At 38.8% G+C, this 26,653-nt stretch overlaps 1 protein-coding gene across 16 annotated transcripts in view; it reads left to right on the forward strand.

Moving 5' to 3' along the window:
- Positions 1–26,653, forward strand: part of KDM6A (lysine demethylase 6A) — a 168,386-nt gene that overhangs the window by 19,128 nt on the left and 122,605 nt on the right. For all 16 annotated transcript variants that reach the window (XR_008236326.1, XR_008236328.1, XR_008236332.1 and 13 more), the window contains exon 3: positions 20,406–20,514. Coding sequence is in view for 7 of the 16 variants with exons in the window: in XM_052794678.1 (XP_052650638.1) it covers positions 20,406–20,514 (109 nt within the window). In the remaining 9 variants the exon portion in view is untranslated. The remainder of the gene's footprint in view (positions 1–20,405; positions 20,515–26,653) is intronic.

Below are 26,653 nucleotides of genomic sequence, written 5' to 3' on the forward strand. Positions count from 1 at the left end.
CCCACAAGTCTTTTAAACTATAACAGCTTTCAGGATGGGGCAGGGATATTTGAGAATTGCACAGTATCCTTTAGCTAGGGACTGCTTTGCCATATGCAGTCCCCCTGGAATACAACTACTCAGATTGCTGTAGTAAGAGAAAGGATTATTTCTTTTGTCCTTCCCCTTCCCTGCAAATTCAGTGTTAACAGCACAAAATTTTGGTTTATGCAGTGAACTTTGTTCTGTGGTAGCTTGTGTCCTTCCAGACTGGTCTAGCAAGACTTTTAAAACCAGGGAATGAAGTTGTTGTGCCTATGGACATAATTTTCACTCTGACTTCCATGAGTGACACTCCCTCTTTTCAGGTCTGTAATGTGCATGTGCTCATTTTGCCACTGCAACTGAAGTGGAGCTGCTTGTGGCATTCCGGTGGCTCAGTTCTTAGGCTGCTTTCCAGAAAGACTCAGCCCTGCTTTTTTCTAAACTTGTTTTTTTCCCAGACCTGATGATCCACCTCTCTACACCAACTTTGAGATTTGCATGTTATCCTTGTCTTATGCAACTGCTGATGGTCATAGTGGCTTAGGTGTCCCTGAGCCTTCCTCCTGCCTGTACCAGGCAGTGCTAAATAAATCACAGTGGTTTTCTTAAGGTACAGAAGTGTTCTTTCATTTGATTGTGCTAGCAGTCAGGCTCATGACATTTCTCAAGGAAAAGTCTTTCTGCATTGCATCACTACTAACATAACAATTCATACTTTTTTGCTTAATACCTTGATTGTAGAGTACAGCTACCCCTGATGCAGCTAGAGTACTAACAGCTGCTTCCCTGTGACTGTTGTCAGATCTTTGTGGACAGAACTGTGGTTATATGTATTTCCTGTTTTCAGGACGTTGTTTAGTTGCTCTGAGCCTTCTGGAAGGCCTCACACAAGATTCCACTTGATAACAAACTATGTGTTAAATTTTATTGACAAAGGTCTTTTCACTTAGTATTTTTATACTTAGCATGTCACCCTGAAAAGCTGTTTCATCAACCTAGGGCTACAGTTCCTATTTAAAAGGTATATTACATTTTCAGATAAACTGTACAAAAATAGTGATAGTGATAACCACTATCTGTAGCTTTCACTTTAGTCATACAGCTATAGCTTTAGACAATGATAGCCTTTTCATAGTGAAAGCAAGTAGTAGGACACCAATACTGAAAATAACACTTTTCAAATTTTAAAATACTATGCCAGATTTAGACTTGGGTTGATGAAAATGGGTAATAAGTTTGCTGTTCGATTCTTGAGTCCTGAACAAAAATGACAGCAGAATCCAACTGTAATGCTGCATTTTGCTGTATCTGTTTCTTCGTTCACCATTTGCTTCTGATCTTGTTGGTAACATTTCTGTTTTGGAAAGAAAAATGGGTATTCATTGGCTTTATGAGAACTAAGAACATTTCAAAATAATAGGTGACAGTGGCTGTTTGTATGTATATTGGAAAAAAGAGTAAGTCTGAGTTAGAAGCCTACCAACTAGATAAATGATGCAGCAGAAAGCAAATTGTATGCTACCTATTTGAATGTGGGTGGGGGGAACATCTTTGGGAAAAAAAATGCTGTGAACAATTACTTGGAACATACTGCTTTTGGAGAACTTGAGATGGTAGTTTAGCATTATAAAACTTTAAAAAATACCCTTTCTAATGTAACTGCCATGATTCCCCAATGCCTGTTTTTCTTGCAGCATCTTACTGATCGCTCTTGAGGTCAGAGAGCTGTTCATTCTTTTGGTATGTCGTGGTTTAACCCCAGCCAGCAACTAAGCAGCTGCTCTATCACTCCCCCTTAGATAGACAGGGGAGAGAAAATATATCGAAAGGCTCATGTGTCGAGATAAGGACAGGAGAGATCACTCACCAATTACCATCATGGGCAAACCAGACTTGACTTGGGGAAATTAATTTAAGTTATTGCCAATCAGATCAGAGTAGGGTAATGAGAAACAAAACCAAATCTCAGAACACCTTCCCCGCACCCCTCCCTTCTTCCCAGGCACAGCTTCACTCTCAGATTCTCTGCCTAGCCCCTCCAGTGGCACAGGGGGACGGGGAATGGGGGTTGCAGTCAGTTCATCACACGTGTCTCTGCTGTTCCTTCCTCCTCAGGGGCAGGACTCCTCACATTCTTCCCCTGCTCCAGCGTGGGGTCCCTCTCACGGGAGACAGTCTTCCACGAACTTCTCCAACGTGAGTCCTTCCCAGGTTGCTGCAGCAACGTTCCCATGGGCTGCAGTTCTTCACAGACTGCTCCAGCGTGGGTCCCTTCCACGGGCTGCAGTCCTTCAGGCACAGGCTGCTCCAGTGTGGGTCCCCACAGGGTCACAAGTCCTGCCAGCAAACCTGCTCCAGCGTGGGCTCCTCTCTCCACGGGGCCACAGGTCCTGCCAGGAGCCTGCTCCAGCGCAGGCTTCCCATGGGGTCACAGCCTCCTTCGGGCATCCACCTGCTCCGGCGTAGGGTCCTCCAGGGTCTGCAGTGTGGATATCTGCTCCACCGTGGACGTCCCTGGGCTGCAGGGGGACAGCCTGCCTCACCATGGTCTTCCCCACGGGCTGCAGGGGAATCTCTGCTCCGCTGCCTGGAGCACCTCCTCCCCTGCCTGGAGCACCTCCTCCCCCTCCTTCTTCACGGATCTGGGGGTCTGCAGGGCTGTTTCTCTTACATGTTCTCACTCCTCTCTCCTCCGGCTGCAGTTGCTGTTGTGCAGTTTTTTTCCCCTTCTTAAATATGTTATCCCAGGGGAGCTACCACCATCACTGATGGTCTCGGCCTTGGCCGGCGGCGGGTCCGTCTTAGAGCCAGCTGGCGTTGGCTCTGTCGGACACAGGGGAAGCTTCCAGCAGCTTCTCACAGCAGCCACCCCTGCAGCCCCCCAATACCAAAACCTTGCCACGCAAACCCAATACAGGTATTATGCTATGGGTGGTAATGCATGTTGGGCATGAGACATGGAAATTTATTTAAAAAGTGATATCCCATCTCATTTCTGTTGGTGTTTGGTGGGGGGGTGTGGTTTTGTTTGTTACCTCTTTAAATGGTTTGTTAACAGAAAGTTATGAATAACCATTTTTTTTTGCTTCAAGACCATTTTAATCTTAATTTTCTACATAAAGTTTTGGAAGCATATCACAGAACATATAATGTTACTGACTTTTTGTGAACATTCTTACTCTTTTACTCTTATCATTTTTCTTTTCTGGGGAGTTGCGAAACTAAAACTTTTCTTCAAATTCAGGAGAAAATTATTTCACAAGTGAGTTTTGAAAAGCAGTTACCTTTGTGTAAAGGAAAGCTAGTTTATATGAGGATGGGAAACTTCAGTTTTTATGTTAGGTGATACTGACATACCTGCACTGTTAGTACTTGTCTTGTTAGAGTAATGCTGAAATTAAAGCCAAAATATAATCTGAAAGACCATAATAGGTAGGTTTGGTTCTTAATAAATTAAATATATCTGCTAAAAATTGCATTCCTTCATTAATTAAAATTTAAAATTGAGATGCTCTGGAAAGTATCCAAGCACTGAATCCCACATGTATTTATGTTGTTGAAGCTGGCCAGATTTCAAATACTGTCTGTGGGTTTTGGGTCTGTAGTTACACTCTGCACTTACAGACAGTGTGTTTGCCTCCTGTCTGGACAGTAGAGATGCTGTAGTTCAAAACCTTAAGAAGTTAGTTCAATCTTTTACCCAAGCTTTCCTAAATACTTTTATCCAGAAGTGCCTCAAGGGCATAAGCCCTTTGTTTCACAATTTAGCTCTTTATCGTAAGTAATTGGTATTGGTCTGTCACACTGTTAGAAATTGCTTTCAGAAATCCTGTGCAGAGTCTTCTAGAGAGAACACAAAAGAATACATAGGTTTACATGAGAGTTTTCGGCTGTTTTTGAAGCCTATCCCTTCATATTGCAGGCAGGTATGTCACAGATACATAGATACATGTACTGTCATTACGTTCATGAAAATTGCTGTCTTAAAAGTGATAAAGGAGTACTTAAAAGTGCTCTTTTGCCTCTACTGTTTTCATTCAAATACTATGCAAGTTCCTAATTTTCTGATTCTTCAAATCCTTTTTTTTAATTTTCAGTCTAAAATTATACACATTTGTTTGTCTGTCAGTGCTGCTGTTAGGCTAAAATAGCTCTTCTCTTTCACTGGTTTTGTCCTGTTGGTCCTTGTAGAAAATAGTCATACTAGCTTTTGATAAGCTAAATGATCTGAGCTGATTTGACTTCCTTTTGCAAGAGAGACTTTTCTTCTTTCCTCTTATCCCTGCAGTTCTCTTCTGAATTTATCTTTTCTGAACACAGGGAAACTATATGGAATGCTGCAGATCAAATCTGCTGAGATGGTATTAATATTTCTGCTTTTAGGACAGGTTGCTCCCAGTCTCTTCTACTGCAAGAGCTTGGGAGCATCAACTGAAACTACCAGGAAGCAAATTCAGAACAAATGTAAGATGGTTCCTTCCAGTTAATCTGTGGATGCTGCACTAGACTGACTATTGGTCTGACGTATCATGGTCATCTTATTTTATCTTTGTTGGAAATTTATCCTTTGTTGAACTCCAAAATTGTGTATGCTTTTTTTCATCTGCTTTATGTTGACAGCGTATACTCATCTTGGTTTGTTGCCTCATAATCCAATAATTAATGTACTTGAGGGTTTTTTGAGTAGTTTAAATAAGCGTGTTGCAGAGTTCAGGATCTTATATGGCTGTGTAATGTTTTACTACTACATGCCTCCTAGATTTACTTGAAAAATCCATCTGTGGCATGCTGATGGGTGTGTTTTCAAGTTGTAATATCCTCACGTCATTTATAGTTGATAGACCTAAAATAATATTGTAAATTCAGTCCAAAGGCCAATATCGTATCGTTGCAAATTATGGAGATAATGATAGGCTACCACCAATAAGTATACTTAAAAGGTGAACTACTGGAATATTATGTTGAATTTTGTCCTGCTTGGACACTATTAAATACCTGTGAAAATGGATTTTAGGTAGAGCTTGGCCTGACTCGCAGTAAAAATGAAAGCTTGTAAGCATGTTGAACTGTATGTGAAACAAATACAGGAGACTATGATCCAGAGTCTCAAATCTCACTTCATTACTACACAGAAGGAATAAATTTTGACAAATTTATTTACACCTGCTGCATGTTGTGCATCATAACTGTACTATGAAGTGTTGTGGTGATAAGGAGAATGGTGTAGAGGTTATGCTCCTTCTAGTCTGCCTGGGTGCGAGAGGAACTAGCATAAAGTTAGCAGCCAAGTCTTTACATCTGGAGAGGCAGGGAAATAAAATTAACAAGAGCTGCAAACTTGATTTTAATATTCCACAAAGACTTTCAGTTTTTCAAGTTATCTCATAGCAAAAAAAGTCTCAAATGTATTTTCAGTATACTGTATTTTTGTTGTTCTTAGCATTAATTAAGAGTCAGCTCTGTGTGGTTTGTCCTGCTAGCCTGCAAATAGGCTAATAAAAAATTTAAATCTTATCCCTACAACTTGTAACACTTAATTCAAATGTGCTTTCCCCTGTCTCTGCTCTGATTCTAGGACTCCTTGTCATTTCCTTGGCTTACTTGCATGCCTCCTGGTTCTGCTTTTTCTGCAGGGCTGGGCCTTACTGTCTTCAGCTGTCAAAGACTCCACTTTAAGGAGCTCTTGCAGCTGCTCAGCATGTGGAGAGGAAGGGACTAGATGATCTTTAAGGTCCCTTCCAACCCAGGCCATTCTATGATTCTAATGAACAACAGATAAGAGAGGAAGCCCCCCCTGTCTGCTGTGCTGGCTGGGAGAGCTTGTTCTGCCATAGCTATTTGGTACTAATTGGCCAAGAAGTTGAAAGCAGTTGCAGCCTTTCCGTGCGCTGAACAGCAGCACAGACCTCACTAGTTAGGAGTTTTTCCCTGTAAGCCACATGCACCTCATGAGATGCCAGTTCTCCATCTGTGGCCTGAAGACAACATAAATAATCTCTCTTGGATGTGCAAGTGTTATTCACATTTCCAAGCTTAAGCATAAAGTTTACACATCTCCTGTTGCTTGCATAGGACAGGCCCCAGGTGGTCCAGAATGATGGGGTTTGCTTTTTTTTGGATATAAATAAACCTGTTACTGCAGAAAGCTATGAAAAATGAACCTTTTGTACTACAGTTGACACTTTAAAATAAAGGGATTAAAAAGATTGACATTTGGGACTGACTTGCATGATACCCTTAGCCTTTTATGATTACTTGAAAATGTCTTTAATTTAAATTTGATGCATTTTTAAATGTTTTTAAACTCTCTCACCTTTGTATTTTTTCATCCTCCCCAAACATTCTCTACAGAGGGCTAATAACTTGTTCTCTGAGTGACTGGCATGATTGAAGTGATTTTTATGTAGAGATGTATATTGGCTTTGTGTGGCAAGGTTTTGGTAGCGGGGGGAGTGGTTACAGGGGTGGCTGCTGTGAGAAGCTTCTGGAAGCTTCCCCTGTGTCCAGCAGAGCCAATACCAGCCGGCTCTAAGACGGACCCGCCGCCGGCCAAGGCCGAGACCATCAGCGATAGTGGTAATGCCTCTGTGATAACATTTTTAAGAAGGAAAAAAAAGTTGCTGGGACAGACAGAAACGGCAGCTGGAGAGAGGAGTGAGAACATGTAAGAGAAACAGCCCTGCAGACCCCCAGGTCAGTGAAGAAGGAGGGGAGGAGGTGCTCCAGGCGCCGGAGCAGAGATTCCCCTGCAGCCCGTGGGGAAGACCATGGTGAGGCAGGCTGTCCCCTTGCAGCCCAGGGAGGTCCACGGTGGAGCAGATATCCACCTGCAGCCTGGGGAGGACCCCATGCCGGAGCAGGTGGATGCCTGAAGGAGGCTGTGACCCCGTGGGAAGCCCATGCTGGAGCAGGCTCCTGGCAGGACCTGTGGGGGACCCATGCTGGAGCAGTGTGCTCCTGAAGGACTGCAGCCCGTGGGAAGGACCCACGTTGGAGAAGTTCGTGGAGGACTGTCTCCCATGGGAGGGACCCCATGCTGGAGCAGGGGAAGAGTGTGATGAGTCCTGCCGCTGAGGAGGATGAAGCAGCAGAAATAACGTGTGATGAACTGACCGTAAACCCCATTCCCCGTCCCCGTGCGCCGCTGCGGAGGGGTAGGTAGAGAATCCGGGAGTGAAGTTTTGCCCGGGAAGAAGTGTGTTCTGAGATTTGGTTTTGTTTCTCATTACCATACTCTGGTTGATTGGTAATAAATTGAGTTAATTTTCTCCAAGTTGAGTCTGTTTTGCCCGTGACAGTAATTGGTGAGTGATCTCTCCTGTCCTTATCTCGACCCACAAGCCCTTTGTTACATTTTCTCTCCCCTGTCCAGTTGAGGAGGGGGGAGTGATAGAACGGCTTTGGTGGGCACCTGGCATTCAGCCAGGGTCAGCCCCCCCCAAGATGCTATGTATTGGGTGAGTAATAATGGGGAGGCTGTTGTGCTGCCAGATGGAGTAGGGATGGAATGATAATGCAGTGGAGAAGGTGCTGTCTTTCAGGCCTTGAGTAAGTTGTGATCTGTCTACATTCCTTCTCTGCCATTCCCCCCGATGAGGGTTTCGTCTCTCACTTGCATGTTCCTTCTTGCTCACTCCTTTATTCTGTGTGAGCTTTCATTTGCTGCTTCCGTGGCTGTGCCCAATGTGCTCTTTAGAACTTTATTCAGTATCTGACTCTGTTGTGCTTGATTCATAGATTTTTGTTTTGTTTTGCTGTTTTCCTTGTTTCCTCTCTAGGGGAATTGCTTGTTCCTGGTGACATACTGTTTTGACAGGGATTTTTCTACAGTGTATGGTGGGGGTTTTATGCGTATTAACGAAGGCGAATGTAAAAGTGTGTGCACCTTTCCACATACCCTGTGTTGATGACATACTTTTCCTAATAATGATGGGACCAGTACTTGAAAAAATAGTGTTCTGTGGAAATAAGCTTTTCTTGCGTTGTGAAGTGTTCTTGTTGACTGCAGTTCTCACACTGGCATATTCTGGCAATTTAAAGATCTTCTATGATCAGGCCATTGAGTGCTTTGAAGGTGAATTTAACCTTTAAACAAAGATTACGTTAGTGACAGTGTAATGGGAGACATGGGTATGCCCCATTCATCCAAAACCTTAAAAAGGAAGACAGTCAACTTTTTAGTGTTGAGGAACTGTCTTTTTAATGAAAAACTTGAGTGACTTCATGCCCTGGGTCACTATGTTGCTCCATTTTTGCAGCCTCAAGTTGGCTGCATTTTGGAAACTATATTGCCTGTAAAACTGCTGAAGTTCCTTCTAAGGTTTTGTGTTAATGTATACATAAAATTGATGATGTCTGCCACTGTAAACAATATAGGATTTGATTCTTCACCTGAAGGCCTGAGCCATTGCAGCTTCAGTTGAAGAGTCAGATACTTAACTTACCAGAACACCTTATCTTCTGTGGAGTGAATCCTGTGGAGTACAGCATGTTCATGAAAAATAAAAGCTTCTTAACAAATGTCTGAAATGTATATAACTCAGTTATTTCTATAATTTCATTTTAAATGCAGCCTACAGTGATCTATCAAAAAGAGATCTTTAAAGGTATTTGGTGTTTGAATCACATACACATGGTAGTTTATGAATGGTGCCAACAGCCTTTGAACTTCCTGATGTTAAACGCCATACTGCACATCTGTTCTTTTGGAATACTTTGTCCCATTTCAAATCTCTGGTGATGTAGTTTGCACCTCTGTGGTTTTATAAAATGCTTTCTGACAGTTTGGTTGTTTAAAGATGTTTGAATTTTCTCTCTGGTTCTGAGAGGCAAGCAGTTTTTTTAGTGCTTAGAGATACTGATTTAGTCACTCTTGAAAGGTAGTTATGGGTGCAACACAAGATAAATGCCAGGTTAAAGACTTGGGTTCCATAGAGTGGAATTCCACTTACCATTGCACAATTTTTAACTTTTAGTCTACAAATAGACATTTTTTAAGAAATAAATGGTTATTAGCTATTTTCTGTGAAGTTTGGGACTGGCAAATGTAATCAACAGTGTAAGGGTAGTGAATTGTGTGTAAGCTTTTTTTTTTGCCTTTTTTTGTTTTTAAATCTGAGAAGTTTAGCTGGCTTAGAGGATTGGCCTTTGGACATAGGTATGTTGGAGTTGTGTATTGCTTTTCCTAAAGTGTAGTGACTAATTTTTGAGCCAGTTTTGTGATAAACTCATAAAATTCTATAGTTAATCATGGCTTGAAGGTGAGGATGCTATTTTTGGATTTTCAGTTATTTCTTAATTTTTAACCTATGCTGTTAAAGTTGAAATCTAATCCGACTTTAACAATTTTTGTTTTACTGTTTTTAAATTAGAGTTACATATTAAGGAGTTAGGTGTGACTGGATGTAGAAGCCCATGTTATTGAGCACTGTTGTATGTATGGTTTGAATTGGTGGCTTCTTGTCCACAAGTATTGGAGTATTGTGCATTATGTAGTCAGAGTATGTGGTAACTGAAAGTTAGGTCCAACGGAAGGGCATGTTGTACCTTTTCCAGCTGGGCATGGTGGAAAAGAGTATTTGCAAATCCTTCTCTTGGAAGGAACAGCAGCATGATGGAATTGAGAAGAACTCGTAATTTAGGCTATGTTTGCTAGTGTTCAGCCAAGACAGATGGTAGTGTGGCCCCAAACTCCTCAGCACCTTCCTCTAATGGATTGCATTCTTCTTTATCCAGTTGTTTGTTTGTTTTAAATCACAAAATCACCTTGTCTACCCAGGGTCATACTGTAGTTGTGGGTGGGGAAAGGATAGGTGAACTGAGTTCTCCATGTTTAGGTGAAAACTTAGTCTCTGTCATTCTGCCTCTGTCCTGCTGTGAATCATATTGGTGACTTTTGGCTTTAAAGTGAGGTTGACTCTGGAATCTGATATTTAAGGCACTTGCTATGTGTATGAGCAACTCAAATGTAAATGTTTGTTTCAAATTAGACCAAGCCCTGAATCCTGGTCTTTTGTATCCTAAATGAATGTCCTTATTAGAGGCTTTTAATGGGGTTTTTTTTGTGATTTTTTTTTTTTTTTTTGTGTGTGCATTCCCCCCCACCCCGGCAATAGAATTGTTTTCTGACCTGCTGTACTTACCAGGAGCTGTGTCCTTTGAAGTAGGGCTCTGTCTTCTAGTTCAGTAGTATCCCTGAAAATACATAGAGATATGTGGAGAATTGACGTTAAGCTTGATACATGCATGTTTTTCCAATTGGTATTTGTCAAGGTCCATCTCTATATTGGATGTCAAATTTGATAGGGCTTGGGAAGCATTTCAAGAAGGAGGTCTTCTATGTAGCTCCAGGGGAATGTTAATGAAAACAGTCTGTGTTGACAACCTGCATAGCTATTTACCCTTCAGCTACAGGATTCTTCAGGATGTGTTGCCTGTGAAAATTCCGTTCAAAGTTTTGCTTATCAGAAGATTCTGCTGGCCAGTTGCTGAGCAATGTTTGAGTGTAATGCCATTTTACTTGGTGTTTCGTGCATATTATGATGCAAATGCATACTAGTACCTAAAATAATTTGGAGTTGCACTTTATAGTGCATAAATACCAATTCTGAAATCTATATGAATGTACACCCCACACCTGTTATTGCTAAATAGCACAAGTAGACATTATTCATTTCCTAGAATGAGGTACACCAGCTTTTCCATTCAGAACTGGTACTGATCATCAGTTGTGTGACTGTATCTAGAGGACTGTATTCCTTTTATTTTCTCAGTGCAATTTTTTTTTGTTCAGACTGCCACGTGAGGTGGGAAAGGTTAGGGATAAGGCTGGGTGTTTGCAGGCAGTAGCCGAGAAGAGCTACAGCTCTTGATGGGAATTATTGCGGCGGTCTTCAAGGTGTTTACTGGGCATAAAGTTCTTCTCCAAAACATCTTTCTATGCAAGCTGGTTTTCGTGCACATTTGGTTATGTTCCAGTGTTGCTCACTTTTATACGTGAGTGGCGTTCCCATTGTCTAAGCATAATTAAGCAGCCACAAGAGGAGTAGATATGAATGATAATGGAAAAAGGAACATGATACGTGGAGTGGTACATGTACGTGAGATTTCGGTGATGTGATGGAAAATCTTTGTGGGGCACCCTCCTGATATGCTGGCTACTTTAGAAGTACCGGCATTCTGAGACTTTGAAGTAATGGTATTTCAGTATTTGAAAACAGGTTCCTTCCATTTAACTGGTTTTTTTATCCTTTGTGTCTTAATGTACCTTTACCAATTTTGTCTCCTGTGGTGCTGAAAACTCTATACTTCCCACCCTATTATTAGCATTAGTTTTTATACTTGCTTTGTAAACGGCTCCTGACCTATTTTCATCTCCATTCTTCTTAAATAAATCTTCTTTTCCTTATATTTTCAGGCTAAGCTACCAACAATGTTTATTTCTGAAAACCAGGCCACCTCTGGTGCTTGAACCCTTTTGGAACTGAAATTTAGACTGTGCAGGTTTAGCAGAGCAGAGCAGTTAGTGTTAGTTTTTTAATATTTTACAGTAGTTGCTCTTCTATATTACCTTGTATTCAAACAGCAGCACAGAAAATCATTCAACTTAGTCTGAAGCTAAGTATTTTCACAAATATATATTTGTTGTGTCAGTCTTTGTAGACTTTTTCTTATGCATATGTAGGTACATTGTTCTCTGTTTTAATACTTCTTTTCCAAGCTTCTTTATTCATTGCCGTCTTTATGCTTGGTAGCTGATAGTCATTCTTACATTTTCAAAGACTTGTGTCTGGATCAGGAGATCTTTGCATAAATAACAGTTATTCAGATTTAAAGTTCGGGGTTTTTTCTTTGGTAAAACAGGCAGCTATTGATGCAGATGCTGGCTTTAATTGGTCTTTTTTTTCTTTTTCTTTCTGTGTTGATTTTAATTGTATTTCTGAAGTTATTTACCCAATGAAATTGAAAACAGCTGTTTGTTTGATGTATGATATCTTACTGAAATCTATATGAAAATCTGTAGCCTCCTAGACACAACTGGTTTAACATTTTCAAAAAAAGGTAAATTTATCTGTCAAAGTTAACTGTCTAAACGTTCTGAAGTATGACATGCTTGCACCTCAGTTGTGATATTCTATGTTGGTATAGTTAAGAATTGCTAGAATAAAACAGATTTAGTAGTCTTAAATCTTAGTGTGTGGTGAACTATTCATTAGCTCTAGAACAATTGCTAAATTATGGTACTGCAATTCTACTTGAAATAGAATAAATATGGTAAAAATAACAAAAAAAGTTCCTATATTCTGAGATAAAAATCAGCCATTTCACTTGCCTATGAAAAATCTACTGTTACTTTAAAAAAAAAAAAAACAAAAAGTTTTTTTTTTTTTTTAAAGAATAACTGGAGGATTTGGAATGATGAAATTCCATACAAAATTTGTCATTATCTCCTGAGTCTTCTGATTATGAAATGTTTTCAGTGACAGAATAGAGAGCATATTGTTTGCTGATAGTTTAGAATTTGTTTTAATTTTCTGTATAATGTCAGTGTGTCTGTATATACATACATATCTATATTTGTAAGTGTATCTTACTGTGTTTAAAAGAAGTAAAGGGGGGGTTGCATCCTAAAGGTGATCTCAGAATTAATGGAGAGTGTTGTACTACCTTAACTCCAGTCAACAAATTTTTCATCAAAATGCAGTTGGTTGTGGACACTGTCGGCTGAAAACGACTAAGCTTCCTGTATTTCTCTTTGAGAAGCCTACACTATTGAGTTCACATCTGTCTGACAGAAAACACTTGTAAAGAATGTCTTACAGTTGATAATAAGTGTTCTTTATTCAGTGGTGGCAAGTTCGTTTTTTTTTCCCTTCTGCTAAAATGTCACTTTTCTCCATTTATCATTGGTTTGCATATATTTTATTTTGTATTCTGTTCTGCAGTTCTGTGCCTTTTATGAAGCAGTATCCCTCATTTTTCAATGGTAATTGGCTTCAGGAAGAATTATTTCCAAGTTACTAGTGTCTCCTATTTTCAGTCTGATTGTAGCATTTGTTTTGGTGATACTAATTCTCCACAGTAGATTTTGAAATTGTTAATTTTTTTTATTTTACTGTTTGTTTCTTATGGCGATAGTATGCTTCTTTCACTCCAGTCTCCAGAACATTTTTGATTTGTGTTGTTTACCTTTCAGTTAGTTTTTGTTTTAATTTTCACTTGTAAACTTAGCAACCTTGACCTTACTTCTGCTGTTTGCTGCTTCATTTCCTCTCTTTTACTTCTAGGTTATACTGAAGATGTAACAAATATTTCTTTCCAATGATGCCTATGGTAGATAAGTCCTAGACCATAGTAGTGTATTTTAAAGAAGGTGTTATCAAGCTATGCATGTAGCTAATGTGTGCAACTGCTTTTCTTCTTTGTTGCTTACACTGTTTATTCTTGTGTCCTGTTTCATGAAGCAGTAATCACAGAAAAAAAAATAGGCCAAAATTGATGATACATTTCTTGAGAAGTGCACAAGGAGGATCAGTTTCGATTGTTCTATACTACTTATTGTCCCTGAAATAAGGACTTTGATCATAAATATTATTAGCAGATTAGAGTAACTTCCAGACATTCCAATATACCATAGAAATTTTACAAGAACAAAGGTACTGAAGAGCCTGGTACACGTTTTTCCTTCTTGAGGCCTAAGTTTCTTGGGGCACGAGCATGTTTGTGTCCAGTATGCTGTACTCCTAACACTCTTCTTGAGGCTTTTATATAATCATAGAATCCTAGCATGGTTTGTGTTGGAAGGAGGCTTAAAGATCATCTAATTCCAGCCCCCCTGCCATGGGCAGGGACACCTTCCACTACACCAGGTTGCTCAAAGCCCCATCCAACCTGGCCTTGAACACTGCCAGGGATGGGGCATCCGCAACCTTTCTGGGCAATCTGTTCCAGCGCCTCACCACTCTCACAGTAAAGAACTTCTTCCTTACATCTAATCTGAATCTGCCCTCTTTCAGTTTAAAGCCATTACCCCTTGTCCTATCACTACATGCCCTTCCAAAAAGTCCTTCTCCAGCTTTCCTGTAGGCCCCCCACCCCAACTCTCTCAGCCTGTCCTCATAGGAGAGGTGCTCCGGCCCTCTGATCGTCTTCATGGCCCTCCTCTGGACTCGCTCCAACAGGTCCATGTCCTTCTTATGTTGGGGTCCCCAGAGCTGAACGCAGTACTCCAGGTGGGGTCTCACGAGAGTGGAGTAGAGGGGGAGAATCACCTCCCTCGACCTGCTGGTCACGCTTCTTTTGATGCAGCCCAGGATACGGTTGGCTTTCTGGGCTGCGAGCGCACATTGCTGGGTCATATTCAGTTTTTTATCCACTAATACCCCCAAGTCCTTCTCCTCAGGGCTGCTCTCAATCCACTCATTGCCCATAATATAGTCCACATATGAAACATGAGGAAAGTAAACTTGTGCTAAGTCGAGGGAGACATTTTATAACACAGTACGAGCTTTGAAAAGAGAGAGATAGAGCATATAAAGCAGCTTTGAAAGCTGTAGTAGAAATTGATACTGAGTAAGAAAGTGAGGGAAGTTAAAAGAGTGTTGTGCCATCCATACATAGTAGGAGAGCCTTCAGTGGAGGATCTGCTGAATTAATATAGGTTATCTTCTATCAAATATGAATTGTATGCTTTTCTCTGCAGAAGTAACTGAGATGTTAAGTCATCTACAGCCCAGGAGGTGGTGTTTATCCAGCCAGTCACTGATGGGGGGGGGGGGGGGGAATAATTAATTTCTGAAGAATTCAGGCTAGTCTTTTTCTGTCCTTGCTTAGCTGAAGCGAGCCTTGTTCAACATGTCTGTTGTTGCAGAGCAGGAGCTAGAACTGAATCAGGAGGTTTTCGGGATGGTAGTTGTTGTCATTGTTATTAGAAAATCATGTGTGCATTTTGGTGAATTGTGGCATGGAGAAAGGAATGGAAGAGAAGCCTTTCAGAACATCCTCTTTTGATACTGAGGTGGGGAGAATGAGCCCAGCACATACATAAACTTCTGCTTTCCTGGTCTGTAGATATCCCTCAGACTGACTGCTTGTAGATAGTGTGATCATCACTTCAGTGTCCAGCACTGTCTGTGTAATTACTTTCTTTTCCAGAAGGCTAAATTATCCCTTAAGAGCTAATTAACATTTCATTTCTAAGCATTAGTGTAGTATATATTTCATTTGTGAAGAGCCCACTGATGTGTCTCTTCAAATTTTTTCACATGGAAATTTTTTCATGCTTTTGGTTCTCATTACCTGCTCGCAAAGCCCATCCATTCAGGTTATTGCTTCTAGAGAAACAAGAAAAAGGAAGCAGGAACTGTTTGTTTGTCCCCCTGCCCTGCCCCAGATGGAAGGCTTATCTGCATACACAGTAGTGTTTTCTATTGTGAGCTTTAAGGTTCTAGGAACATCTTGAGGCTTTGAATTTGTCATTTTACACCATGTTGGCTGCATTAAAACACTTTTTTTTTTTCTTGAACAGTTAATTCATTACCCAGTAAAATTCAAATATTTCTTTCACTGTACGTTACTGCCCAGGTGTTGCCATGCTAACAATTTATATTGCTAGCTTTTTGGTTTTCTGTAGTTGTCAGTGTTTTTTCTGTGTTTTAAGTAAAAATTTGCTGACTCAGTGCACTCCTCCGTTTTCATATTGTTAAAATATTAAAGAATTAATAATTCACGTTTTGTCATGTTTGGCCATTTAGTCCTGCTACTTTCATCTCTAGTCAATCACACTTGTCATGAGTAAGAAATGATATAATTACATCATCTTCTTTAGAAACTATTCAAAAAAGCTGTATTGATTTTTTTCTTTTTAGTACAATTGTTTAACAGTAATTTGAATTTGTGCTGTAAAATACAAATAAGCAACCAGGGATGATGGTAGTTTTTTTCTTCACATTAGTTGAAGTAGAGATAACGCTGTCCTTCCTTCTCCTTTATGAAGTACAGCTGTAATATGTACCACTGACTTTTGTATGCAATATTTACAAATCTGGTTTTACCTGCTGGATTTTTTTTTTTTTTGGTTATAGTATATTCCCAACCCTAGGGTCTTTTCTTCATGAAAAGACATCATGTTAATAATAGCCAAAACTGGCATTTGCTTTATGGTGTTGGTTTTGTTTGGTTTGGGTTTTTTGGGGGGGGGGGGGGGTGTAATTTTTTCCGACAACAGAGGGAAAAATATTCCTGTTACTTTCCCTTTCAAATAATAACTAGTGAACATACATGGATTTGGTAGTGCATTTTAGATGATAGTGGAATTATTTTTTCCTTTTGTGAACACACATGAATGTTTTGCTGGCTTTTTCTAAGTTGACAAATACACTAAGCCTTTTTCTTCCTCACTATATTGTATTTAAACATGTCTTAAGAATTGGTGGTTGGATTTGTGAAATTAGAAAGCCCCCAGTCATGAACTGTGATATCGTAAGAGGGGGTTTGTAACTGGCATGTCAGAAGTGTTGACCATAGTGTATTACTTCAGTTTGCTTTTAATCAAGCAGGTGGCAAACAACATGAGTATTGGGTTTGGTTTGTTTTTTTTTTTAATCATATAAACCACCTTCTTTTCGTGCAGCCACTCCTGTATTTGTTTCCTGCTTCTGCTCTGGTTGCCACACTGCGAAGCAGCTGTGGGTGATTATTTTGCCAAGTTCCTAAATTCTTCAGGTTTCCCTTTTATCTTAGTGCAGCCTTGAACAAAGGGAAGGAAGTGTACGATGTTGTGTAGCCATCTTCCGTTTTGTTTCAGGGTCTTTCTCTTTCTTGGTAATTTGTCAATACTAACAATTCTCAAGGCTGGCTCCATTGAGTGCACTTATAAATCCATACAATGTGGAGAAATAACAATACTTAAAAACCTGAGGGGTTTTTAACTTGCTTAGAATTCTTAGAGTCTCAGGGTGATTTAAATTGGTTGCACAAGTGGTGCCATAGATGGCCTTTGCAGTTACAGATCCAGTGAAATGAGATATTTTGATTATTCCTTCAGAGAAACTGTACACAGATACATGTAGTTGTGATTTCCCTCTTTGAAATGCTTTGCATCTGTTCATTCAACTAAGAGACAAATTCTTACCTGTGAGGAAAAATACTTCTTCCTTTCTAAAGATGTTTGTGGAGGAGTTTGATGCGGAAGAAAGTTTCTTGACCAAAGGTGGATAAATCAGTTTGTCTAGATGAAGCTCCTCTGGCTACTAGGAAGAACAAGAGCCGTGCACTGACCAAGCCATGCACTGACCAGTCTGCTTGTCCTCCAGAGACTCGGAGGTTGACTTTAGTGTTCCTGCTGAGGAAGTAAAGCTTGATCTTACTTTCTGTTTCATTTTGTTAGAATGTGCTAGAAAAATTTTAAAAATTCATATGAAAGAACCTTCACAACTTAAGTTTGCATAAATATAAGTGTTTTCCTGATAATGTTGCAAATAGGTTAGAGATCAACTGAGAGGGTGTACTTAATGGTGTGGTTGAATTGCTCTTACAGTAACAGTTAACTGTAAGTTAACGATTACTTAAAGGGAAGTTCTGTTTTGCAGCTCTGGTGTCCTACGCCTTGCCTTGTGCTGGTGTGTTAGTAAGATGGCTTAGCAGTGTCTTCAAAGTGTATTCTAAGGCAAAGGGAAAATCTGCCTTGTTGAGAATTGATCTGTGTGAAAGACTTGGGCACAGCTTTTTGTATCCTTACTATATATAGTGCTTCAGGTACTCTTTTAATGAGGATACTTAAAAAGGGGCTGGGGAGATGTTAATGGTCCCCCGATGCTTAGCTGTTTACGTGCATGTGATTTATAATTTCCTTGAACATCCTTTATAGGAAAATCCTGTTATATTTGTTCATAGAATCCAGTTCCCTTTAAATACCTGTAGCCATCTAATTAAGGAAATAAACTACTCTTAACTTCCTCTCCAACAGTTTTTGTAAGCTACCTGTTGTGGTAGCCATTTCTATATGCTCTGAACAGTGACTGAGTTGTAGAAGACAAAATACTAATTTAAGAAAATTTCATAGTGTGAATATTGTCTTCAGCAGCTGCAGCAGGTATTGCATATCATTAGAAAATGGAAGGCCTGTCTGCAAATTAATCTGTGACAGTTACATCAGGGGCACCAGCAAGAACTGTGTTACGATTTGTACAAATCCAGAGATGAGACCAAAAAGTGGGGAGAAGAAGCAAGGCATAATAATCAAGATTCTGCATTAAAACATTTGCAGATTGGAATAGGCTCAGTGGATGAGCCTGAATATTGAGAATCGGTTCACACAAGCATAGTTATTTTAGGAAGCTCACTTTGGACTTTTGTGCTTTGCTTCTGATTCTAGGGATCGTATTCTTTAGATGGAGGGTTGGCTGACTCCAAGAGGTATTCATGATGTGGTGGGAAGAAAATTAAAGGAGTAGTAGCTTTGATTAACTGTCAACAGAATTCCAGTCCTTCCAGTGCAGTTTGCTAAGGCAAAAGTTGCAGAATGAATGAAAATTCTGCAGCAGTTCTTTGATGTAGAGGCAAATATACATCTCAATTTAATGTTCTCAGAATGTGGCCAAATAGCTACAGTTTGAAATACCTAATTTAAATGGTTTTATTAAATCATTTAATACCACACATACACCTAATAGATTTAATATAGGTGTTACACATTTTGCTGCAGTTTTGCAGCAGCATAGCTTTGGTTTCATCCATTAGAACTTTATTTCTGAAAACGGCCATGAAACAAGGCTATTCTGTACTTGGAAGTAGGTGAAAGCATATGAATACATCTCAGGCTTGGGATACAGATGAGTGGGTCTGGTCTTGGTTTCTGTGTGACTCATAGTCACATACATGACTTTGTGTCCATTGAGTACAGCAAGGCCTATCTTATTATGGCTTACCATTTAAGAAAATAATTTAAAAACTAGCATAGCAAGGTAAAAATGGCAAATTAAAATACAGATTAGATCAGTAATTTGGATTCTCCCCAGGTGTTTTTTTAGCTGTTTAACGTTTCCTCATTTTATTGTTGGCATTTCTCATTTTGATGATTAATACAAGTGTACATGAAGTAAATCACAAATATGGGCAAGACTACTAATTTAGTATTTGGATTGATCTTTTTTCCCCTTTAGAATTTCCAGTTTTAATAAAACAACTTAACGAAGCTCGTAATTTCAGATTAAGTATTGCGGTAACGAAGCTTGTAATTTCAGATTAAGGTCTTTGATTACTGTAATATATTAAAGTTAAGCACTTGATAATTGCAACCAAATTTGAAAAATAGTCAAACCATGATTTTGGTAAAAGTCATGGATTAACCAGCTGGAATTAGAATTCGTTGGAAATCTGTCAACCTTTTGAGAACTGTAAATTCTACTGTTGGTGCAAAGGACCTTCCCTCCCATTTAAGTTTATTCAGCTACTTCATTTTAATGGCTAGTATGTTCAGAATCAAGAAACTGAAAGTTCAAAAAGTTGGAAACCTATTCATTCATTCATTCCCAAAGTGTAAATAGGGTCATGAGGTAAGAATATAAGACATTAAAGATCACGACCATTGCGATGAATAGAAGGTATCAGTTCAGTTTATTAAAAATGTGTGTTTGCAGCACAGAACATACTTTGATCGTGTGTGCTGCTTAAAAACTTCTAGGGCAACTTTTCTTAAAGTAAATGTCTCTTCTAATTGGATTCATATTCCTAACTTTAGCTTTACTTAGTCTACAGTAACTGTGTAGAAAGCAGAAGGTAGTAAACTGCATTTTATGATATGAAAGAGGTAAGTGAGAAGAATCAGATCTTGGGAAATATATGCTAAGGTATTAAATTGCCTAAGCAAGCATGCTGAGGTAGCATATTCGTCACTTTAGCAAAAACTAGTGAAACAACTGGGAGAATGAAATGTGAATCCTTTAGAAAAAGAAAACACAGAATGAGCCTAAAATCAGAGAGGTTTCTTTCTTGCCAATTGGAAAGAATAAATAAAATCAATCTTTTTGCATTTCTTTTTTTTTTTTTTTTTAAGTTAAAAATCGTCATGTATGTTAGAGGTTTGTTTTGTATTTGGGAAATCGAATGTTTCTGGAGTCCACAAACAAACCAGAGAAAACTTTTATTGTTCATTTGCTATCAATTTGCATTAGAATCCGTGAACTTCCAAATCTGTTTCGTCTCAAATATTACATTTCTTCTTTGAAAAGTAATGCTGACTACAAGTTACTGAGAGTGTTCATAGACTTCTTACCTTGCAGAGTAACAAGAAACTTTGTTATTTCTCAGAAAGTGTACAGAAAATGTAATACTTGCCTTAGTTAAATACAGAATTTTGAAAACCTTGTATTTCTTTTCCCCAGGCTGTTCGCTGCTATGAATCGCTAATTTTGAAAGCTGAAGGAAAGGTCGAGTCTGATTTCTTTTGTCAGTTAGGTCACTTCAACCTCTTATTGGAAGATTATCCAAAAGGTAAGGTTCTTCAGTACTTCTGATAAATGTGATTGGGGGATTGTCATTTGATGTAGGTGACACAACAGAATGAAAAACATTTGGATAACTCACTGTTTCCTCTATTCGTACTATGTTTCAAAGCCCTTAACAGAGTAAGACTGATGATGTCTTTACGAAAACAATTGTATTCTAACTTCTCGTTCTTTCGTTCTTTTTTTTTTTTTTCTATGAGTATGAAGTTTATTTGGTTTATACAGTAGTACCACACTGCCTACTTCATTATTCTGGTTCATTATTACATGACTGTACAAACAGTTCAAGCCATGCCTCTGAAGGTTTCCTATGGGGGGTGGGAGACATAGGTGCAGAGCCTGAAAGCCTGTCTTAGTGCTTTCATGTACGTCCACAATCTCAACAGGTAAGGCTAGGCTGAAAGTGTTAATTCAACAGCAAAAATGCTGCACTTAAGGTGTGTTTCAAGTTCTGTTTTAAATACTGAGTGGAAGAATGGGTGTAGGGAGTTTTGGGGGAAGGAGTGGGGGGTGGGGTGGTCTGTTTTTGGTTTGTTTTTTTTTTTTTAGCTCTCTGCTTCATCAATCTTTGAAATTACTTAAATGTTTTTTGCCATCATTGCAACCAGTGAACACAGAACCTTATGTACTCTTGTGCTTTGTTGCTTGTGGGTCAGTAGAGTGCTTTTTTGGTTGTGGTGTGGATTCTGAAAGATACTCTGCTGTGTTGCTGAACGAGACGTAGGGCTAAATATTCAGCTTGTCCTGTTTCTGCTTCATGTCAAGCTGGGTGTCAGGCCCAGTGTCTGATAGCTGCCTCCCTTCCAGTGATTATGGGAGGTATGGAAGAGTAGAGAGCTGTTTTGGATCTTACTCTACCTAGCTAATTAGAACAGGTCAGAATATTTAATTTTTTCCATGGGATGTCTTTTTTCATTGTTGTTGGTTTTTAGTTTTAATATGACTGCAGTTCTGTTTGACTTTGTATAAGGAAACGAACTCCACCCCCATTGTGAAAATGTCTACTCCCACCCCACCCCTTTTTCCAAACACACAAAAATACTGGTTTACAATTACCTTGGGATGTAGAAATAGGGAAATGAATTATAACTGATAGTAGTTCAAAAGCACTGCTTAATGATTCAGGCTAGCTGTGGACCGTTTCATAACAGTGTGTCGATGTGTCCACTTGTTCACTATGTCTAATATAAAACAGTGTCAGTTAGGGTTCTTGGAAACCTACCTCACCTTCATTTTTTAGGTGACCAATGTTTAGATTTGATATTACTAGGGAGGAATCTGCAGCTACCTAAATTCAGTGTGTAAATTCAGAAGGCTTTGAGTGGTAGAGGCATCTGTCTCTTTCTGTTGAATATATGGGGAGTTTAGGGACCTTAGTACCCAGAACTTGTACCAACATCTTAGGAACCTACGACTTGTACCTACATCTGGTGTAACATAACCACTGGTGTTTCCAGTTCCAGAGACGTGGGAAAACCTGAAGGGAATGTGGCAATATGCTGGCTATAGAATTTCCTGAAGAACTGTCTGATACCATGTTTTTATTTTACTTTTATTTTATTTTTTAAAGAAAATTCAACCACCCCCTCTGCAAACAACTTAGTATTGTTTCTGATTAGCCTCATGCAACTTGGTATGATGTAAGTGCAGTATGGCTTATTGGATATATTTTACTTAGCAAAGACAGCACAGGATTGTGGGCTGAACAGTATTAACTCTACTGTTGAGTTGATAACAGTTAAGAACGACAGGACTATATGTTGCTGTGGATCAGAGGTGAGGTTTACTGATCGGGGGTCTGCTTTGTACTGTGTATATAGTTTTAAGAACAAGCATAAAAAATACAGATGATGGTTGAAAATACCAGTTCTCCAGAACTGTGGACAAGCATGAGCAGAACTGTGTGGGAAGAAACATTTATGCATTAAAAACCTGAATTAAAATACTTAGTATTTTCTTAGATGCCTGTTTAAAGTCACACCTCAAATCATGAAAGAAGTCTCAAGAAGTGAAAAAACTTTGTTAGTAACGAAGTATAAAAAAAAAATAAGGTGTATCTGTATTTTCAAAGCAATGGGATAGCAGTGAAATAATACTGGAGGAATTTTAATTGATAGGAAGAGGGAAGCTAAAGGGTTTTTTTATTAAGTGAGGGACACGTTCTTGTTCACAACAGTTGTTGAACTCCAGTACTAAAGACTGTAAAGGTATTATGCACGATGCAAAAAGGCATAAGTGTTCTGCAATTAATTTACTACTGTTACTTGAAAGAAGTAGAATGCTGGTGCATTGCATTATAAATTTAAAGTAAAAATAAATTTTACACCATTCTATAAATTCTGTTACTTTTAATTATACATTCTAATTGCAATTATAGTTAAATTTTAAATGCTTGGGAACTGAAAAGCAAAGGAAGTTCAGAAATGTTTTGATCTCACTAATGTATATTTTATCCAATTTTTAAGTCCCGAAGTTCCAGAAGTGTAAAATGCTGAAGCAGGATGATCTTCAGAACTATAAATCTGCCTAGTCTGAAGTTAGTCTTAGACAAAGTTGTGGAGAAGTTGATGTATTTAATAAATAGGATATAATTAATAAAATATCACAAGATAGCAGCATGACTAATGCTGCACAACTTTTTTTTTACTTGGAAGCCTATTATTTATTTAGTTAAATATCTTTAATAAATGTGTACACCTTTGTATATAATGTAGAAAGGTGTGTATATTAAAGGCAAATGTTACAATGTTCTTTGTTTAAAAATGCTTGCAGTATAGTTTGTGTGAAGCAGAACAAAATTGTTAGTTGGTTGCAGAAGTATGATCAGTGATCAAGATGAAGCAATTTTTGGTTGATAGAGACCTGTTAGGTTTCATCTGGTTTGATCTGTCTCATTTTTTCACAAATACGCTGACAAACATGGATCATTCAGCTGGGTGTATTCATTGCGTGTGAGTATTTTCATGTAGCTAATGCTGCCTTATAAATGCAGTAAAAAAGACTGTAGGTAATTTCTTTATAAGAATTATGACTCATACACCAGAAAAGAGGGACCTTGAGAAAGATTCATGGCAAGCTACTGCATGTCATTATTGGAACTAACCAGGAAAATACTTCCTTGCTGCATGTACACAGGGAATATCAGTTAGAGGCAGGCTGCCTTTGAATGTGGATTAAGTTGGTGGCTGATGCCTTGCTGAAGTCTAAATATTTATATTTTTAAATGAAAACTGTTAAATGTTGTAGTAATTTCTCTTGAAGTACATTGTTTTCTGTCAGTTGTAGCCACTGAAGTCCAGATTTAATATGCTTTTTTTCATAAAAATGAAGTACTTGTCTCTAGCAGAAGTTGTGAGTTTACATCAGAAATTACTGGATGAGGTTCGTTCTGCTCTGTATTGTATCTGAGGTTAGACTAGAGTATCACCATGTTTTTTCCTAGCCTTTAAAATATTCTAAGCTGGTCGGCAGCTAGTAGTTTTCCCAAAATGCAGTATGTTTGAGTTGCTGTTGTTAGCTAAAGGGTTTTCTCTGAAGCCATGAAATTGAGTTGTCTTGTTAATTGCACTCTGCTACTGTTAGGAGAAGGTCCTAGGCGAGATATCAGCCTTTTTGCAGATTTTGAGCCACTGACTTGTATTCAGATGATTATAACCAGGGCAGATTGATTTAGCTTAGCAAGCATGTTCAAGGTGGTTTCTGTGCCCAGCTTTCATTGTCTTGATCATTACTGGTCAGAATTTGGATTCAGGATTTCCCAGAATGAGAACATTGGCTCCTCCCAGTCAAAACTATTCTGTTTCCTCAGTAGCATTTTCTTAACTCTAATCTGATGTCTTCCTCCTTTTTTTCTTTTTTTTTTTTTTCAAATGAGGCAGCTATTCCCCAGCTGTTTCGTTATTTCAGAGGTTTCCAAGCACGTTGTTCCCTGGGCGTGTCTTTAGTGGCACCCCCCCGCCTCCTTGTTGCTGCTCTCTGCTTTGTGCTGGCACAGCTGAACGTGCAGCTGTGTGGGGAACTGATCCAACTGAAAAATAACCTAGCAGAAAAAAGTGATGCAACTGCCCCAGAATGTGAAACCTCAGCCTTGGGTTTTGCCAGAGGAGGTTGATGAGTTGTCATGTAGGCTTTTGGATGCTGGCAGCATTGTGAGTCCAGCTAGGGCTCCATGGTATACACCTGTGAACTTTGTTTGCTATTGCATTCCTTGGGAGGGCCAGGACTTTACTGCTGGTCTTGGAGGTAATTTAATTTTTTTTTTTCCATGACTCTGGTTTCCATAAGGAGTACAGAGTGTAGATAGTGATGTTTAAGGTTTGGGTTCTAGTTGAATGCTGTTTAATGAGCTCATGGACTCTGACATCGTCTGTATTTTCCTTAGGGATCTTTTATATCTATTTTGTAGAAGGGTCATGTGTATTGGCTGTGTTCCAGCCTATGACTTGGAGGACAGCTAACAGTTGCACAAGTGGAGACATACTTTTATCATTTGCCTCCTTGAATTTCTGTTCTCTAAGCAAAATTCCTGGAAGTAGAAGTAGATAATGCAGTTAATGAATGATTTGGGAAAAACATGCAATTATTCACATCACAGATACTAAAGCACAATAAATACTGCACTAAAATAATTCTTACTGCTGTACTCAAGTGGTGATCGCATTTTTTTATGTACTATGTCAGAACAGTTTTAAAAATACTTATTTTGTTTGCAGATAGTGACTGCATTGTTGAAAGCACTAATATAAAAATATTGGAAGTAATTATAAGGTAGCATTAATTAGTCCAAGGGCATTTTTTAGCAATTGTTAGGCTAAAATTTAAAACAAAACTGAAAAAAACCCCAGAATGTTTATTGAGGTGCTCATTTATTAAGATATAGCCTAAAACCAAAATTTAAACACTTTTTTATTGTTCTTGTGTAAAGTTGTTTGGTTGTGAGAACAACTCCCAAATTCAACAATGTACATGTGTTTGTTTGTACTTACAATTCCAGATCTGTAGAGAATTTCTCTGTAGTGGTTAATGTCTTAGTCTTTTAGGACTTTGAAGGAAAGTATTGTCATTAGGAAGCATTTCAATGTGCTGTGTTCTGAGGTACAGAGTAGTAGGAGTCATCTTATGAAATGTAAGAGAGAACTTCCTGGCATGGACCTGGTTGTGCTGGTTCCTGCAGGGTTGCTGCTGGGCTGTCTTTTACTGATGAGTCCTGAAGAACTAGAGTGTATTTTAAGTAGCATAGCAATCTGAGTGAGTTGAAGAAGAGATGACTGTGTTTCAAATAAGTGTGACTTTTAGGTTTAAAGTTTTTTATTTTGCTGTTTGTAATTGGTAATAATTGGCAGAAATTGGGTTCCTTCTATTTAGAGCTGTTTATTTCATCTTCAGGATGCTGTTGTTAAATTTCAGGTGTTTTAATTTCAGGCGGTTCAAACCATTAGGTGAAATTCCTATAGAAAGCAGTAAGAATGTTATCTTAAGCTTAGAACATAAAAATATTCTTTGTAAATGGGGGGGGGGGGGTTAGCAGTAGAAGATTGTTATTATAGAATATAGCTGGACCATGTTTTTTGACTGTCTGAAAACTTTCATTTTGGGCAGTGTTCTAAAGAAACACTTCATTGTTAAAAGTCATTTTGTGGAATATGCTCTTTGAAGGATTTTTGAGCTTCGTGTGATTCCATTGTGTTCCTTCACTGATATTCTCGATATTTTAAGACCTTTCATAGAGTTCATTATCTAACATTCTGTAACAGTAAATTCTTTGTCAAACTCGTGTATGTCTTACACATTTAATACTTCCTAGTCTCCTGTGCAACTCATAGTTGGACATGACCATGGGACAGTGGGCTTCTCACCACCTTGCTGCTGCATTGTATTTCCAGATGAGGATGTGTAGTTGCTAATAAAATTACTTTGAGGACTATTTGGTGATGTTTCTTTCTCAAATATATGATTGAGTTGCCTTTGTGTGTCTGCCTTCATTCTGTGTTAAAAGGAAGACATGCTTTAGGCTTCTTTGATTGACTCTTTGGTACTTTCAGCACAAATCTCTGGAGGAAATGGAGATAAACCTCTTTCCAGAGGCCTTGGAGCAAAAGACCTGAGCTGCATTTTGCAGCTCTAGC

This window comes from Harpia harpyja, chromosome 8, assembly GCF_026419915.1.
Source record: "Harpia harpyja isolate bHarHar1 chromosome 8, bHarHar1 primary haplotype, whole genome shotgun sequence".
Taxonomy (NCBI): domain Eukaryota; kingdom Metazoa; phylum Chordata; class Aves; order Accipitriformes; family Accipitridae; genus Harpia; species Harpia harpyja.